Source organism: Phyllobates terribilis, unplaced genomic scaffold, assembly GCF_046119375.1.
Source record: "Phyllobates terribilis strain yellow unplaced genomic scaffold, ASM4611937v1 Scaffold_3__8_contigs__length_932513732, whole genome shotgun sequence".
NCBI classification, from domain to species: Eukaryota; Metazoa; Chordata; class Amphibia; order Anura; family Dendrobatidae; genus Phyllobates; species Phyllobates terribilis.
The window spans coordinates 64548984-64565190 of record NW_027362763.1 but is presented as its reverse complement, the minus strand read 5'-3'; the positions used below and the strand labels follow the sequence as shown (position 1 = coordinate 64565190).

Here is a 16207-nt window from a genome sequence, read left to right as displayed (position 1 = left end):
TCACCTCTCTGCTCCGAGCCCGGCGTCCTCCTCCCGCTCTGCTGGCAGCGCGCGCTCCTTCCCGGCCACTGTGCTTAGGGCGCGCGCGCGCTCCCTCCCTCTTAAAGGGGCCGCGCGCGCCGTCCTAAGGAGTCCCGGCCAATGGCCGGAGGACTTCACCATATATAAGGCACCTCCTCCAAAATGGAGGTGCCCGAGCAATGTTGTTGCACTGTTCACTACTATGCTTCAGCCCTCAGGTCCCGTTGCCAGTTATCTGTCAGTTACCTGCCTGATTCCTGCCAGAGTCCTGCCAGTTTGCTGTCTGTTTCCTGCCTGATATTCCTGCTACCTGCTTGCTAGCCTGAGGTCCGACGGTCTGCCTTCCTACTCCTGTCAGTCTGTCTATGGACCAGCTTGGCCGCTCACCTGGGAGCGCACATCTGCTACCTGCCTGCTAGCCTACCTGGAGGCTCCGCCGTCACGTGCTGTGACCACCTGCTAATCCAGAGACTCCTGCCCGCTCACCTGGGAGCGCTCCTCCGCTACCTGCCTGCTTGCCTACCTGGAGGCTCCGCCGTCACGTGCTGTGACCACCTGCTATTCCAGAGACTCTTGCCCGCTCACCTGGGAGCGCTCCTCCGCTACCTGCCTGTTTGCCTACCTGGAAGATCCGCCGTCACATGCTGTGACCACCCGTTCATCCAGAGACTCTCGCTTGCTCACCTGGGAGCATACATCTTCCATCTGCCTGCTAGCCTACCTGGAGGTTCAGCCATCACAGGTCGTACCTACCCTTTACCCAGAGACTGCCCCGGTCACTTCCCGTGACCTCCAGCCCGTTCATCCAGAGACTGCCCCGGTCACTTGCCGTGATCTCCAGCCCGTTCTTCCAGAGACTGCCCAAGTCACTTGCCGTGACCTCCAGCTCGTTCATCCAGAGACTGCCCCGGTCATTTGCCGTGACCTCCTGCCCGTTCACCCAGAGACTGTCCCGGTCACCTGCTGTGACTGCCTGCCCGTCTTCCCTGGTCGCCACCCGCTCCCTTACAAGGACCGCCCCCTTGTATAGTAGCTCTGAGGTTCCGCCTCCCAGACCCGTTACACATACCAGGGAGCAGGTCTTACTTCATCACGAAAACAGATTCTTCTCGTCCTGCTCTTCCTACCGTCCCGGTTCGCCCAGGCTCCTTGCGACCTACCGGTCTGATGCCTATACACGAGTTGTGGTCGAGTTGTTCTTCCTGTTTTTTCTTTTTCCGTACAGTTGTCGTCAACGCCTTTCATCAGTTGGATAATCGGCTGTTTGTGGCGCTCCTCTAGGGAGACTATGCCGCATACAGGTACTCGCCTTTTCTTCCGTCACTTTCGAGGGCCGAAACAGACCTAGAGTCTCTAGACGCCTTGAGACGAAGCACCTGATTAGCTTCTACCAGTCAGGTACCTCGGTAATGTTGTGTCTCTTGCTTAATTTTCTCTTTCGACAAGAGAACTTCCGATTTTCAGGACATGGAAGCCTTTCCTCAAGCCTGCACTATCTGGCTTAACATGTGTTCAGTCAGAGGTTTCCACTTCCAGAGACGGTTGTTGGCAGCTCCCAACATTTCCAGGATAAATGGTTGGTAACGCAGCTCATCTCGGAAGACTCATCTTTGGATTCAGGATTCAACATGCAGGTACTCTTATTTTCTTCCTTCCTTTCGGGATTGCCACTTGTCTAGGATCAAGATGGACTATCGGTCTCCAGACGCCTCATGATGAAACACCTGATTCCACAACCTGAATCAGTCTGCCATCTACCTGACTAGGACCTCATTAATGCCATGTCTCTTGCCGTACCTTCTATTTCGACGGAGATAACTTACGCCTAGCAGGACATGATGGCCCTTATGCAAACCGGTCCTGTCCAGCGTAACACGAACCAGTGGGTCATTTCCAGAGACAGGTAAGGTTCTCATCAGAGCATTCCCTTCAGATAGGCGGTCGTTAATTCTGTGGGACATGTGTCATCATGTTTAATCCTACCGTGGGTGGAATCCTCCCTCCGTTGGCGCCATAGTCTTCACTTTCACGGTAAGAGTTCTCGATCCTTCCCTGGAGAGTTGGACTCTTTTAGTGTCCATCTTCCTATTCTCTTTTTTTCGCCTTATTCTCTCATCTCCACATAAGCATGTTGAGTAAATTTGGGGGACAGTGTAACACATGGAATAGGGGGGCCCTTCCCCAGATCGGTCCTTAATTCTTCTCCCCTGAGCGAAGTTTTCCCTGTATGGGAGGGGCTATCCTCCCGTCTAGCCTAAACCTTGTGCCTGTCGGAGGTGGAGGTGTTCTGGGGCTCTTGTTCCCTGGCCGGGGAGCTGCCCTCTAATGCCCCCCTTTCAGGGTCGCAGGAAGTCCGGGACCTTTTCCTTTTTCCGACTCGCTCAGGTTTAGAGCCCGTCTCATCTTTTTAGCCGTACTTACATACAGGGTGGAGCGCTAGATTAGACAGTCTGGTGCTTCGATCTGTATTTATTGTTCTGTTTTTTCCTCCACAGTTTCTCCCATGAACAGGGGACACTGCCAGTTTATCCAGAATGTTCCTATCGCTCCATGGACTGTTCGTCCTTCCTGGTCTTCGGTCCACACATTCTCCTTGTACTACACGGTATCTCCACTCGGCATCAGCAACGCCAATCGGTATTGGAAGGTCCCTCAGGCAGTAGTGGACCGACCTTGCCTTTGAAGTACTTGTCTCTTCCCGCCCTAGGGACGGACTGCTCTTGGACGTCTCATGGTTTCCTGTGTCCCCCAATGAAGCGATAGAGAAAAGAAGATTTTTGGTACTCACCGTAAAATCCTTTTCTTGGAGCCTTCATTGGGGGACACAGCACCCTCCCTTATTTGTGCCTTTTTTGGTTCATCTTAGGGTAATCCTTTATACCTCCTTTCCTACTGCTTTCTCACAAACTGGTTAGTTCACTCCCAGTGTGGGTGTAGCCTGCTGGGGAGGAGTTAGCCTTTTTTTCTGCCTAGTGTCAGCCTCCTAGTGGCAGCAGCATACACCCATGGTTTCCTGTGTCCCCCAATGAAGGCTCCAAGAAAAGGATTTTACAGTGAGTACCAAAAATCTTCTTTTTATACAATAGAAAAACAGAACTTAATATTTGGTACAGAAACCTTTGTTTGCAATTACAGAGGTCAGATGTTTCCTGTAGTTCTTGACCAAGTTTACACACACTGCAGTACAGATTTTGGCCCATTCCTACATGCAGATCTTCTCCACATTGTTGTATGACTGACAAGGCTTGTGGAGGTAAAGGTCATAATTTGTGAGATATTCCTGTGCTCTTGACAGTTTTTATCAGTGAGCCCTTTTGCCTTCTCACTAGCGTTCCATGGAAACCTCAGTATTAAATATCTCGGAGATAAATAACAGAAAAAATCAACAGAAAATTAGATGGGTTTATCCCGTTATGAAAAGAAATTCATTTTGGTATACTTTTTAAGAGGAGACAGAGTGTTATGACAGTTTAGCAACTCACTCGGGAAAGCAGGAAACACACTAAAAACTGCAACTGACTCTGCCGGTTCCTGTACAGACTAGATATCCTGACCCCACAGTCCCTATTGGTTCATGCTTGAGCTGAGATAGCCCTAACCACAGACTAGATGATGGCAACTCAGACCTATTCTGCCTGAAAGGACGTCGAGCACTTCACGTTCCTCCTAAATAACCGTAAGACAGAGCAGAGGGTAAATTACCTACAGACGGGAAAGTGTACTGAAATAAAAAGAGATCCCAGCGTGAGTAAAACAAATCACAAAATCCAAAATAAAGGATTAAATATGTACTGATAGAGAATATACCGCCTACTTCCGAAAAAGAAACAGAAGATAGGTGCAGGGTAAAGACCAAAAACAACAGAGAGAAAAAACCCTAGCTGGTCTTTCACTAGCTGGTTTAAACTACAGCAGTATGGCTGGACATCCAAATGAGACTAAGACCAGCAGGAAATACCAGCAGGGGGAAAGTATAAAAAGCAGAACTGGAAAGGCTATAAGGCAAAAAAATAAGTAAATGAACACACCTGTTACCCTAAAAAGACTGAAGCAAGGATAACAGAAACACCCAGAGAAAAGGTGTATATGCTGTGGCTCAGAAACAGGCATTACTCACATGTATTAAAGCTGTCAAACCTCCTTACTGTTGAACCAAGGCTCACCGCAATCAGGCAGTGTTTAAATTAATATGCTTTGAAGATCTCAGTCACACAGCTCAAGAATTGTGGACAGCTATCCAGGCTGAGTTTGGGCAATGGCTGTCTCCACTGAACCTGGAGACAGGGAAGGCCGTGTGCAATAACTGTGCAAACATGGTGGCGGCCCTGTGCTGGGGCAACCTCACACACATGCCTTGCATGGCTCACGTCCTCAACCCGACGGTACACCAATTTCTACACCACTATCCTGGCCTGGATGCGCTGCTGCAGAAAGCATGGTTGCTGTGTGCTCAATTCCACCATTCACACCCTGCGGGTCATCGACTTGCATTGCTACAGAGGTCTTTCCACCTCCCGGTTAACTGGTTGATATGCGATGTGCCGACACGGTGGAATGCCACTCTGAACATGTTGTAGCGACTGTGGCTGCAGTGACAAGCCCTGGTGCAATATGTCATTTTGTATAGCCTGGGCCAACGCATTATGGACATGGGCATATCACGCTTGCGGAGTGGGCACAGATGAAGGGCCTCTGCACCCTTCTGCACAGTTTCAAAATGGCTACTAAGATGGTTAGCGCTGACGATGCCATCATCAGCATCACTATTGCGGTCATCGACATGCAGGAGCACACTTTGAATAGTCTGTGAGAGGAAGTGTTGGTCCCAGAGGAAGTGGAGGAAGTAGAGGAGGACGCGGAAGGGATAACAATATCTCAAAGTTCCGGACTGTTGTCGCAAAGGCGGGTGCCATGGGAGGGTGGATTACATCGAACAAGGGGGGCTTATGGTACTGGACAAATGAAGTGAAGGTGCAGGAGTCGAGGAACAAATAGAGGAGGACGAGGAGGAAGAGGTGATGGGCGTGCAACAGTCAGGAGATGAAGAGGATTATGATCCCCTCTCTGTTGTCCGTGGTTGGCGAGAGGGGACTGAGGAAGCAAGCTTGAGTTTGACCCCACCACCAGTACACCGTGGACTTGGACCTCATGGAAGCACCCGACACATGAGCACCTTCTTGCTGCACTATCTGTAACATGACGCCCATATTTTTAGGGTCAGAAATAGTTGATTAATGAGCTACCACTCTGTTAGATTCATGGTACAAGAGTAAATTTAGCCAGATGCTTCCCCCACTGGAAAGGGACGAGCACATGCTGGAGTTTCGAAACACGCTTGTAGACAATCTTAAAAATGTTTTTTCCCAAGCAGCAGTGAGGCACACAGTGTGCATCGCAGTTCTAGACTTCCAACCCCGAGAACATCAAGTTGTCAATTGCAAAAAACATTAGCAGCAGTGTAAGTGGCAGAAGCAATTTCTGTGAGTCGTTTCACACATTTTTTAGACCGTGCACCAGCAGAACAGAGTACAAGTCTGACACATAGTGAATGGCTGGAGAGGATGTTGCAGGAGTATCTCAAGGTCAATATCAATGTCATCAGGGGAGGAGGATGAGACCCTTTTGCACTTTGGCCTTCAAAAATGGAAGAGTGGCCTGAACTCGCCTGTCATGCCCGGCAGCCATCATTCTCTCAGAACATGTCTTCAACACTGCTGGTGGTGTCCTGATGGATAAGCGCATCCGGTTGTACCATGAAAGTGTTGACCACAGTTGCAGACTGGGCAGACCAGGTGATGGTGTAATTTTTAGTGTGCTGCATTGATCTCCCGTTATTGCAGTCTGTGACACCTTTGTCGTGGCTTCTGTGGCTGCTGTTGCTACTGCTGCTGATGTTACTAACAATTTTTAGAAATATGGAGACTCCAAGTTGAGTCTCCATCTGGTGGGTTACCTGTAGTGGAAGGTGTGCCAGAGCCCCATTACACTATTTCTACTTGGGGGAAATTGATGCCACTTTAGTGGTGTCTGCCCCTAATTGTGGAAATGTTTGGTCTTCTTCATGTGTGTTTCCTGTAGCAGTAGGGCTCCCAGACTTGCAGGCCTGCACTTAAGGCCCCGTCACACTAAGCGACGCTACAGCGATCCCGACAACGATACGACCTGTCAGGGATCGTTGCTGCGTCGCTATGTGGTCGCTGGTGAGATGTCAAACAGTCAGATCTTCCCAACGACGCAGCAACGATGCGGCGACCCGTAACGATCTGTATAATGATGCACGCCTATGTGTTTCTGTGTCTGAGTCATTAACAAGGTCGTTGGTAAGGTGTCAAACACACCGATGCATGCTACCCAGCGGGGTTTCAACGATCAAAGAAATGTCCAGACCATTCCGACATGACCAGCGATCTCACAGCAGGGGCCTGGTCGCTGCTAAGTGTCAAATGTAACGAGATCGCTACTGAGGTCGCTGTTGCGTCACAAAACTTGTGACTCAGCAGCGATCTCGCTTAGTGTGACGGGGGCTTAACTTTCAGTCAATTACCTGTGTTAAGCCCCTGTCACACTAAGTGAGATCGCTAGCAAGTTTTGTGACGCAACAGCGACCTCAGTAGCGATCTCGTTACGTTTGACACTTAGCAGCGACCAGGCCCCTGCTGTGTGATCGCTGGTCGTGTCGGAATGATCTGGACATTTCTTTGATCGTTGAGGTCCCGCTGGGTAGCATGTATCCGTGTGTTTGACACCTTACCAACGACCTTGTTAATGACTCAGACACAGAAACACATAGGCGTGCATCATTATACAGATCGTTACGGGTCGCCGCATCGTTGCTGCGTCGTTGGGAAGATCTGACTGTTTGACATCTCACCAGCGACCACATAGCGAAGAAGCAACGATCCCTGACAGGTCGTGTCATTGTCGGGATCGCTGCAGCGTCGCTTAGTGTGACGGGGCCTTTACTATCCTTGAATTTTTCTAACGATAGTAGTCTATGAACCTGATGTTTGTGCCACCTGAGTGTGGCTGAGCAGAAAAGCAACTTGAGCTGTTGCATGAGGTATCAGGGCTCCCAGCACAGCAGACCTACACCGGTCCCTCACCCACCTTTTAATTTGAACTTAAATTCAAAGCTTTAAATGCTGGCCCAGACCATGTCTCATACATGGCCCATGCCTGACTGCTGCTGTGCCATTATAAAATTTCTACTGTGGGTCAATTGATGCCACTTTTCCTGGTGTCTGCCCCTAATTTTTGGAAATGTTTGGACTCCAAATTGGGTCTCCTTCATGTGAGTTGCCTAAGTTTGGCAGGGCTACACCTGTTACTCATTCACCTGTTACTGATCAATGTTTAAGCTAGAAATCCTTGTCCAAGCCCGTCCGGCGCCCTGTCCCACGCATCCCTGCTGTGCAACTATACTATTTGTACTCTGGATCAATTGATGCCACTTTTCCTGGTGTCTGCCCTTAATTTGACTTGTTTTGGCAGCTTTTGGGCCCCCTGAAGGTGTTGTCTATGCCTTTGGTTTTGCCTCCCATTGAATTCAATGGAGTTTGGATATGTTCGATGAACTGTTTGGTGAATGTCGGGACGTTCGCCGATCCGAACCGAACCTTGAAAGGTTCTCTCATCTCTACTCAGGAACGTTGCTAGAAGATGAGACTGCAGTAGTCGGTAGCAATGGAATTTTGTGTAGAATTTGGGGACACTTGTTTGATTACTTGTGTTCAGCTGTTTTAATTGTTTGAGTGGTTTATTGCAAATAGCTGAAAGTTTAGAAATGTTTCCAATAATATGCAATGTGGGGTGAATAATTTTGGTTGCAACTGTAATTTGGCCACCTTGAGTCTCCACAACTGGAGTAATTTCCTAAACCTTGCTATCACCTCTCACGCCAAATGGTATGAGTAATGTAACCAGTTCTGTGCTCAGAAGGAAAGTTGAGATTTTTGATTGACAAGTGCAAAGCGTCCACAGAAAAGGACAAGAATAAAACAAGATCGGCCGTCACTCACCAGTGTCAGCTTCTTCTCCACTTTGGCCGCATTCGGCATCTTGTCATGGTGTTGTATCTCCTGGTAGGCTTTATGAAGTTTCCAGGCTATCGTCGTATAACAGGAGATGATTGTCATGGCCGGAGTAATCGTGCACAGGATGAACATGCTGAGAATGAACGAGAATCCATTGGTGGAATTCTGGAACTCGGCCCAAGCAATGGTGCAAGAAATTCCGAATGGTTCTGGGCCGTAGTGACCCCATCCGACCAACGGGAATATTGCCCAGAGCAATGCGTACAGCCAGATGCCCATGATCACGATGTATACTGCTTTTTTATTTATTGTATTGCCTGAAAGTGTAAAAAAAATAATGGAAATTGATAATATAATTCTGTCTATCGTAGCAATGGAAATTGCGAAACGCGTGGTGCCAACATCATGTTCACATCAAGGCAACAAGAGGGTTTTGTTAATATAACTATGCATCCATAAATGCACCTATCCTGAAAGAGGAATTTATTTCTGCTGGCTACTTAAAGGGGTTGTCCACCTTTGGAGACAATTTTATTTCTTTAAAAATTCATGCTAAAAATCAGTTTTAAAATGGGGTTTCATTAAAAATGTTGCATATTTTGCCGCTATAGCCTCTCTGCTTCTCTGTCTACTGCTGGCTACAGAAAGGGTTAACTAAGAAACTATCAGCGAGCTCATTCCAATGATCCAATGAGAGAGTTTGTATCTCTATTGTCTGTCTTTTTTCAGCTTCTCTCAGCTAATTTATGACCACAGACCACATCAAAGTGAAATGTGCAGGGAAACAAAGAGGTTGTAAAAGCCAAACGGTGCAACATTTTTAATAAAACTGACTTGAAAAAAGAATTAATTTTAGCCCCACATATAAGCATTTAAGAAAAAAATGGCCCCAAATGTGGACAAGGTGTGGTGATCTGAACTCTGGAACCTCCTCAGATCCTGAGGTCCATGATGCATCCACTTCACAGTTTTTCCATTGTGCAGGAGTGTTCCTGGCCACCCTGCACCATATGGCTCTATTGAAGTAAATGGGGCCGGCTGCAGTTTTCTGCAAATACGGGAAGTCTGGAGCATCCCTGTGGAGGAAAGACTGCATCCAACAGATATGTGGGGGACCCAGAGCAATTAATTAGAGATGGCAGATTCTAAGATGGGGATATCCATTACATCGGTGCAATACTTTGCAGCTAATCCATAGATAAACATCGACATAGGCTGTCAGAATTACAAGATTTCTATTTTTATTTTAATGCAGATTATGAACTGGAAAAAAGAAGTTAAAAAAATATATTTATCACAAAAATTTACACGTTCCCTATAAATGCAGACTTGCCTGGAATTGAGAATTTAACTCCCTTCCCAACGCGGCCAATTTCCATTTTGCATCATTGTTTTTCTTTTATTTTTCTGTCCACATAGACATACAAAGGTTTGGGGTTTGTTGCGGGACGAGTTGTGCCTTTGAATGACACCATTCATTTTATCACATAGTGTACTGGACAATGGGGAAAAAAATTCCAACTGCCGTGAAATTGTGAACAAACCCGCAATTTTGACATTGTTTTTTGGAAAATAGTTTTTTTTCGTTGTACATTGTGTGATAAAAATGACCTCGCAATATGATTCTGCTCATCAGTACGATTCCGGCGATACCAAACATGTTCAGTTGTTTTTTTTATTTTAGCGGTCAAAAAAAAAAGAAAATTGCGGGGGTTGTGTCACCATTTTCCGAGACCCGTAGAGTTTTCATTTGTTGGTTGATGGACCTATATGATGGCTTATGTCTTGCAAGACGAGACAATGTTTTTATTGACACCATCTTGGCATAGATGTAAAGTTTTGATTGCTTCTTACATCATTTTTTGTGGTATTGAAGCGATCAAAAAAATTTTTTGGCCGTTACTGAGTTTTTTTCGTTTACGGTGTTTACCGATCTGATTAATTATTTTTATATTTCAATAGATCTGACTTTTGTGAACGCGGCGGTACTATATATGTGTATTTTTTTTCATTTTTTTATCTTTATTTTTAATGGGGGAAAAGGGGTGATTTGAACTTTTATATTTTTTATATTTATTTATATTTTTTACAACTTTTGACTGCATTTATTAGTCCCCTTAGGGGACTTGAAGCTGCGATTGTCTGATTGTTTGTGCTATATACAGCGATGCCACAGTATTGCTACATATACAACCCCTGGCAAAAATTATGCAATCACCGGGCTCGGAGGATGTTCATTCAGTTGTTTAATGTTGTTGAAAAAAAGCAGATCACAGACATGGCACAAAACTAAAGCCATTTCAAATGGAAACATTATGGCTTTAAAAAAAACTAAAAGAAATCAAGAAAAAAAATGTGATAGTAAGAGTAATTTTTTTCAGACCAAGCAGAGGGAAAAAATTATGGAATCACTCAATTCTGAGGAAAAAATTATGGAATCATGAAAAACAAACACACAAAAGAACACTCCAATACATCACTAGTATTTTGTTGCACCACCTCTGGCTTTAATAACAGCTTGCAGTCTCTGAGGCATGGACTTAATGAGTGACAAACAGTACTCTTCATCAATCTGGCTCCAACTTTCTCTGATTGCTGTTGCCAGATCAGCTTTGCAGGTTGGAGCCTTGTCATGGACCATTTTCTTCAACTTCCACCAAAGATTTTCAATCGGATTGAGATCCGGACTATTTGCAGGCCATGACATTGACCTTATGTGTCTTCTTTCAAGGAATGTTTTCACAATTTTTGCTCTATGGCAGGATGCATTATCATCTTGAAAAATGATGTCATCATCCCCAAACATCCTTTCAATTGATGGGATAAGAAAACTGTCCAAAATATCAATGTAAACTTTGGCATTTATTGAAGATGTAATGACAGCCATCTCCCCAGTGCCTTTACCTGACATGCAGCCCCATATCCTCAATGACTGTGGAAATTTGCATGTTCTCTTCATGCAGTCATCTTTATAAATCTCATTGGAATGGCACCAAACAAAAGTTCCAGCATCATCACCTTGCCCAATGCAGATTTGCGATTCATCACTGAATATGACTTTCATCCAGTCATCCACAGTGCACGATTGCTTTCGTTAGTCCATTGTAACCTTGTTTTTTTCTGTTTAGGTGTTAATGATGGCTTTTGTTTAGCTTTTCTGTATGTAAATCCCATTTCCTTTAGGCGGTTTCTTACAGTTCGGTCACAGACATTAACTCCAGTTTCCAGTTTCCTACCATTCGTTCCTCATTTGTTTTGTTGTGCATTTCCTGTTTTGAGACATATTGCTTTAAGTTTCCGGTCTTGACGCTTTGATGTCTTCATTGGTCTACCAGTATGTTTGCCTTTAACAACCTTCCCATGTTGTTGGTATTTGGTCCAGATTTTAGACACAGCTGACTGTGAACAACCAACATCTTTTGCAACATTGCGTGATGATTTACCTTCTTTTAAGAGTTTGACAATCCTCTCCTTTGTTTCAATTGACATCTTTCATGTTGGAGCCATGATTCATGTCCACTTGGTGCAACAGCTCTCCAAGGTGTGATCACTCCCTTTTAGATGCAGACTAACGAGCAGATCTAATTTAATGCAGTGTTAGTTTTGGAAATGAAAATTTACAGGGTGATTCCATAATTTTTTCCTCAGAATTGAGTGATTCCATATTTTTTTCCTTCTGCTTGGTCTGAAAAAAATTACCCTTACTGAGTACCACATTTTTTTTCTTGATTTCTTTTAGTGTTTCTTAAAGCCATAAAGTTGCCATTTGAAATGACTTTAGTTTTGTGCCATGTCTGTGATCTGCTTTTTATCAACATTAAACAACTGAATGAACATCCTTGGTGATTCCATAATTTTTGCCAGGGGTTGTAGTAAAAATCACGGTCTCCTTTGAAGCTTGGCGACAGGCTGGGTTTCAAGGGAGATCTGCAATGGCAAACATGGAGGTCTTCAACCGACCCAACGCTATGATAGTAAACCATTGGAGACCCGCGATGACACATCACAGGTGCACTGACGGGCACATCATGCGCTCCGCATTTAACAAGTTAACAATCACGGGTGGTGCTTTTTGCCACCTGCATTTGCTAGAGGCGGTCCTGGGTGTAGCACCCAGCCATGATCTGCCGGGCATGGTGCAGGCTCACCCCATGAGCCTGCTCCCTTCACCTGTACATGTACGGTGGATGTCGGTAAGGGGCTAAGTACTTTCTTTTTTCCATACATGCATTCAATAAAAGTTAAGTTACTCACGATTGGTCGTAGTCGTGCTGAACACCAGATATCGGATCACCGCCATTGCTGATAAAGTCATCATACTTGCTACTCCAAAAAAGAATCCCATGAGGGCATAATACAGACAGGAGAGATGCCCCCCAATCCATGCATGATTCCAGGCAGAGGCAATAGCCAGAGGGTACATGCTCACTGCCATGCCCAGGTCTGTGACGGCTAAGTTTATAGACAGGAGATCGGGCGACTTCAGGTGAGAAGAGCATTTCACTGCTGTAGCGAGTACGGCGACGTTACCCACCACGCTCAGTATAGCTGGAAATTACAGAAAATATATGTAAGTTATATGTTAGTTACTGTCTGCATTTCTGTTACTCCTCCTAGAAATGTATGGGCCCCCCCTCAGGTCTTTTCACATGTCTGATAACATCCTATTTTCATAGCACAAAAAAAAAATCCATTGCAGTGTTCCTTTTGTTATTCCTCCTGGGTGTCGTCATTCTCCCTGTCCATAGGAACCAATCAGCGCTGAAATCATAAGCGCACCCCTTATTGACAAATGGAATGGAGACACCCAATAGTCAATGCATTTATTTATACATTTCTTGGAGCAATAACAATGGAACATCATAAAGCAGATTTTTATAAAAATAAATAAATATATATGTATATGTATATATATATACCTCGCAATTGTTAGGATTTTGGAGATACAAGTTTTGACTAAAGCAGACAAGTCAAGAGAGCTGAGGGGGTCCCTGTATCTCTGGTAAATAAAAGTACAGCATATAATGAAACAAACATAACAGAACAGCTGACAGGTGACCTTTAGAGAGGACCTGTGTCACGGGTGTGCCAGATGTGACAGTCGCTCTGCATCTGGCTGCAGAAGGTCACTGCGTTTGGCATTGCAGACGTCTTCCTAATCCTGCTCACTTTTGGACCCAGCGACAACCTCCCTTCTGCTCTGATTGACACACCTTGGCCTGGGTGTTTATAAACTCTCAGTCTGCTGCAGGGCGTCACCGGTGATATTCACATTTTCCCTGGTGAAGGCTTGGAGCTATAGCAGTCAGCTAGCTTCCTCTCTGGTGCCCTTGGAGGACGTTTGATGTTATCTCTTTGGTGTCTGCTCAAGCTAAGTTTCCCCCCTTTGTTTGTCTCCCTTGTTGTCTTTAGTTTATAGTGGGGACTGACCAGTGCTCACCCCCCCTTCCAATCAAGGGCCTAGCTCTAGGGATATACAGGGCTTAGGTTTCCTACTCGGCGATTGGTGTGGAACCAATATAGGGATGGTAGGGGGTAGGGTAGACAGGGTGTTATTAGATGAGCCTAGGGATCTCCACTCCCCCTTTCCCTAGTGTCTGGACTTCCTTCCCCTCATCCCTTCGTGTTGCACTTAGTCTTTCCCACACTGTATGTGACAGCCTGTCACTAGTTTATTAAAATTTTATCTGAGCACCTCCTCTGATTACTACCGCTGGTTCACTGATTCTGGAACAATTTTTATTTTTATTCTCCATTGCAAAGTAATAGTCCCCCCAGTAATAAAGGTGCACATTTTCTGTTTAGCCAACTGAGCGTATATCACAGCACTTCTCTTTGGGTGTTGTTTTTTCTCCTCTATGACACCGGCCAATCAAAACACGTCTATGTCATAGAGGGGAAAAGGCAAACACACTCAGAGAAGATCACAGCTGCATCCTGGCTAAGTGTGTTCTCAAAAAAAAACATTTTTGTGTCTCTGTATAATGGGAAACATAATTTTATTTTAATGTAGTGAGAGCTGAGTGAGATCTTGTTTTTTGTAGGGAGAGAAGAAGATTTAATTAGGGCCATTGTCAGGCCTCGGTCTTTCATAGAAACACGTAGGCACCAAACTATCATTCTGGCTAACATCAAAACCAAACTCATCATCTTTCCTCCATCTCACCTAACTCCCCTACCTGATCTATCTACCCCTATAAATGACATCACTCTTTCCCCTGTACTGGAAGTCTGATGCCTCGGCGTAACCCTCGACTCTGCCTTGTCCTTCAAACCACACATCCAAGCTCTCACCACCTCTTGCCGCCTCCAACTCAAAAATATTTCCAGAATCCGTCCATTCCTCAACCCTAAAATATTAGTCCATGTCTTCAGTCTCTCCCGCATCGACTACTGCAATATCCTCCTCTGTGGCCTCCATGCTAACACTCTTGTACCTCTCCAGTCCGTCCTTAACTTTGCTGCTCGACTAATTTGACTCTCTCCTCACTATTCCTCCGCTTCTCCCCTCTGCAGATCCCTTCATTGGCTCCCAATTCCCCAAGGTATACAGTTCAAACTATTAGCAGCCACCTACGAAGTTGTCCATGATCTGTCTCCGCCATATATCTCTGAACTAATCTCTTGATATCTTCCAAAACGTAATCTCCGGTCCTTCCAAGACCTCCTTCCCACCTATAAGTTCCTCATCCAATCTCCTCGAAAACCCATCTCTTCAAGAAAGCCTACAGCCTGCAATGACCATGCTTCCACCTCACCATGACCGAACCTACTGTCTCCTTCCCCATTATCCTGTAGACTGTAAGCCCGCAAGAGCAGAGTCTTCTCCCTTCTGTACGCATCTGTCACTATTAGATTGTTCATTGTAATCTATAATTGTATTTTGTATGTAAACCCTTCTCATGTACATCAATGATGCCCTAAAAATAAATAATAACTCCATAGATGCTGCAACGGCTACTGACTGCAGCATCTCAGGGGTTATCTCTGATTTCAGCAGATCTGGCAGGGGCACGGCTGTATGTGTTACCAGCACTACTCGTGAGTTACAGTATAAAGTGTATATCTCTCATTTAGCGCAAAGTAACCCCTGCTCATGACAGATGTGTATTTGGATCATGGCTTATTAAAGGATTATTCTCAACCTACATAGATGGATACTGTCGGATAGTGCCTGAAAATACAAGCAGTTTTGCAAATTACTGGTTATGAAAATTTTCAACCATTTATGAGATATTAAAACTTTTCTTCTGTTTACAACTCATTGCTTTGGAGACCCACCACTGCTGCTAGAGAGCAGAACACGTTCAGAGCTTAGAAGCTCGTTTCTCTTGTGCTTGTAAGCACTGTTCTGAAGCTGGCCATGATCGTTAGATCGCACGGTTACCTCCTACTTCAGCGCAGTGCTTACAAGCTAGTCACCAGCGGTGGTCGGTCTCCTAGGCAACAGGAGAAAAGAGAAGTGTTAATATTTCAAGAATGGCTGCATATTTTACTAAGCAGTAAATTACAAAAGTGATTGTTCTTACCAGTGTTATCTGCAAATATCCATCTTTGAAGATGGGAGTAATCCTTTGAGGAATTAAGCTTGTCATTTTTCAATTTACTACACATAATTACTCCACTAAAGAAGTTCCTTCCAAATAGAATACAAGGCCCCCACCCTAATCCCCTGCACTATGTCTCCATTGTAGGAGAAGTGGCTTATTAAAAAGATATTGATGACAATTTGAAACAATTTTCTGAGTCTTTTGTCTGTGATTGTATAAAAAAAATATATATATTCTTCACTAGAAAGCGCAATTACTGTGAAGCATCGGAGTCATTAACGTATTCTACATTATCAGGAGATTTCCATTATTAACGATTCTTGGGAGGAGATTCTGTGCACGAAACAGCAGCCGACCAGCAGGAAAAAGAATTAATGAAAAGATGAAATGAGAAGTCGGTGAAAAGGAGGATGAATTTCCTTACAAGTGAGGCTCCACGTGAACATATCTTACTGGATGGACGTTAAATTATTCTTTTCTTTTTGTTCCCATTGTTGAACTTATATGACAAGACCCACAGGACCGGTAACGAGGCGATAATAATTGAAATTTTACATTAAAATTGCAAACTTGGCATCTGTTTTGTGCAAAATTTAATTTCTG

At 44.9% G+C, this 16207-nt stretch overlaps 1 protein-coding gene across 3 annotated transcripts in view; it reads right to left on the bottom strand.

The window, feature by feature from the left end:
* LOC141258805 (opsin-5-like) overlaps positions 1–16207 on the bottom strand; it is a 203647-nt gene that overhangs the window by 34377 nt on the left and 153063 nt on the right. For all 3 annotated transcript variants that reach the window (XM_073673945.1, XM_073673944.1, XM_073673947.1), the window contains 2 exons: positions 12309–12602; positions 8040–8371 (listed from right to left, as the gene is read on the bottom strand). In XM_073673945.1, coding sequence (XP_073530046.1) covers positions 8040–8371; positions 12309–12489 — 513 coding nt within the window. In that variant the 5' untranslated portion in view covers positions 12490–12602. The remainder of the gene's footprint in view (positions 1–8039; positions 8372–12308; positions 12603–16207) is intronic.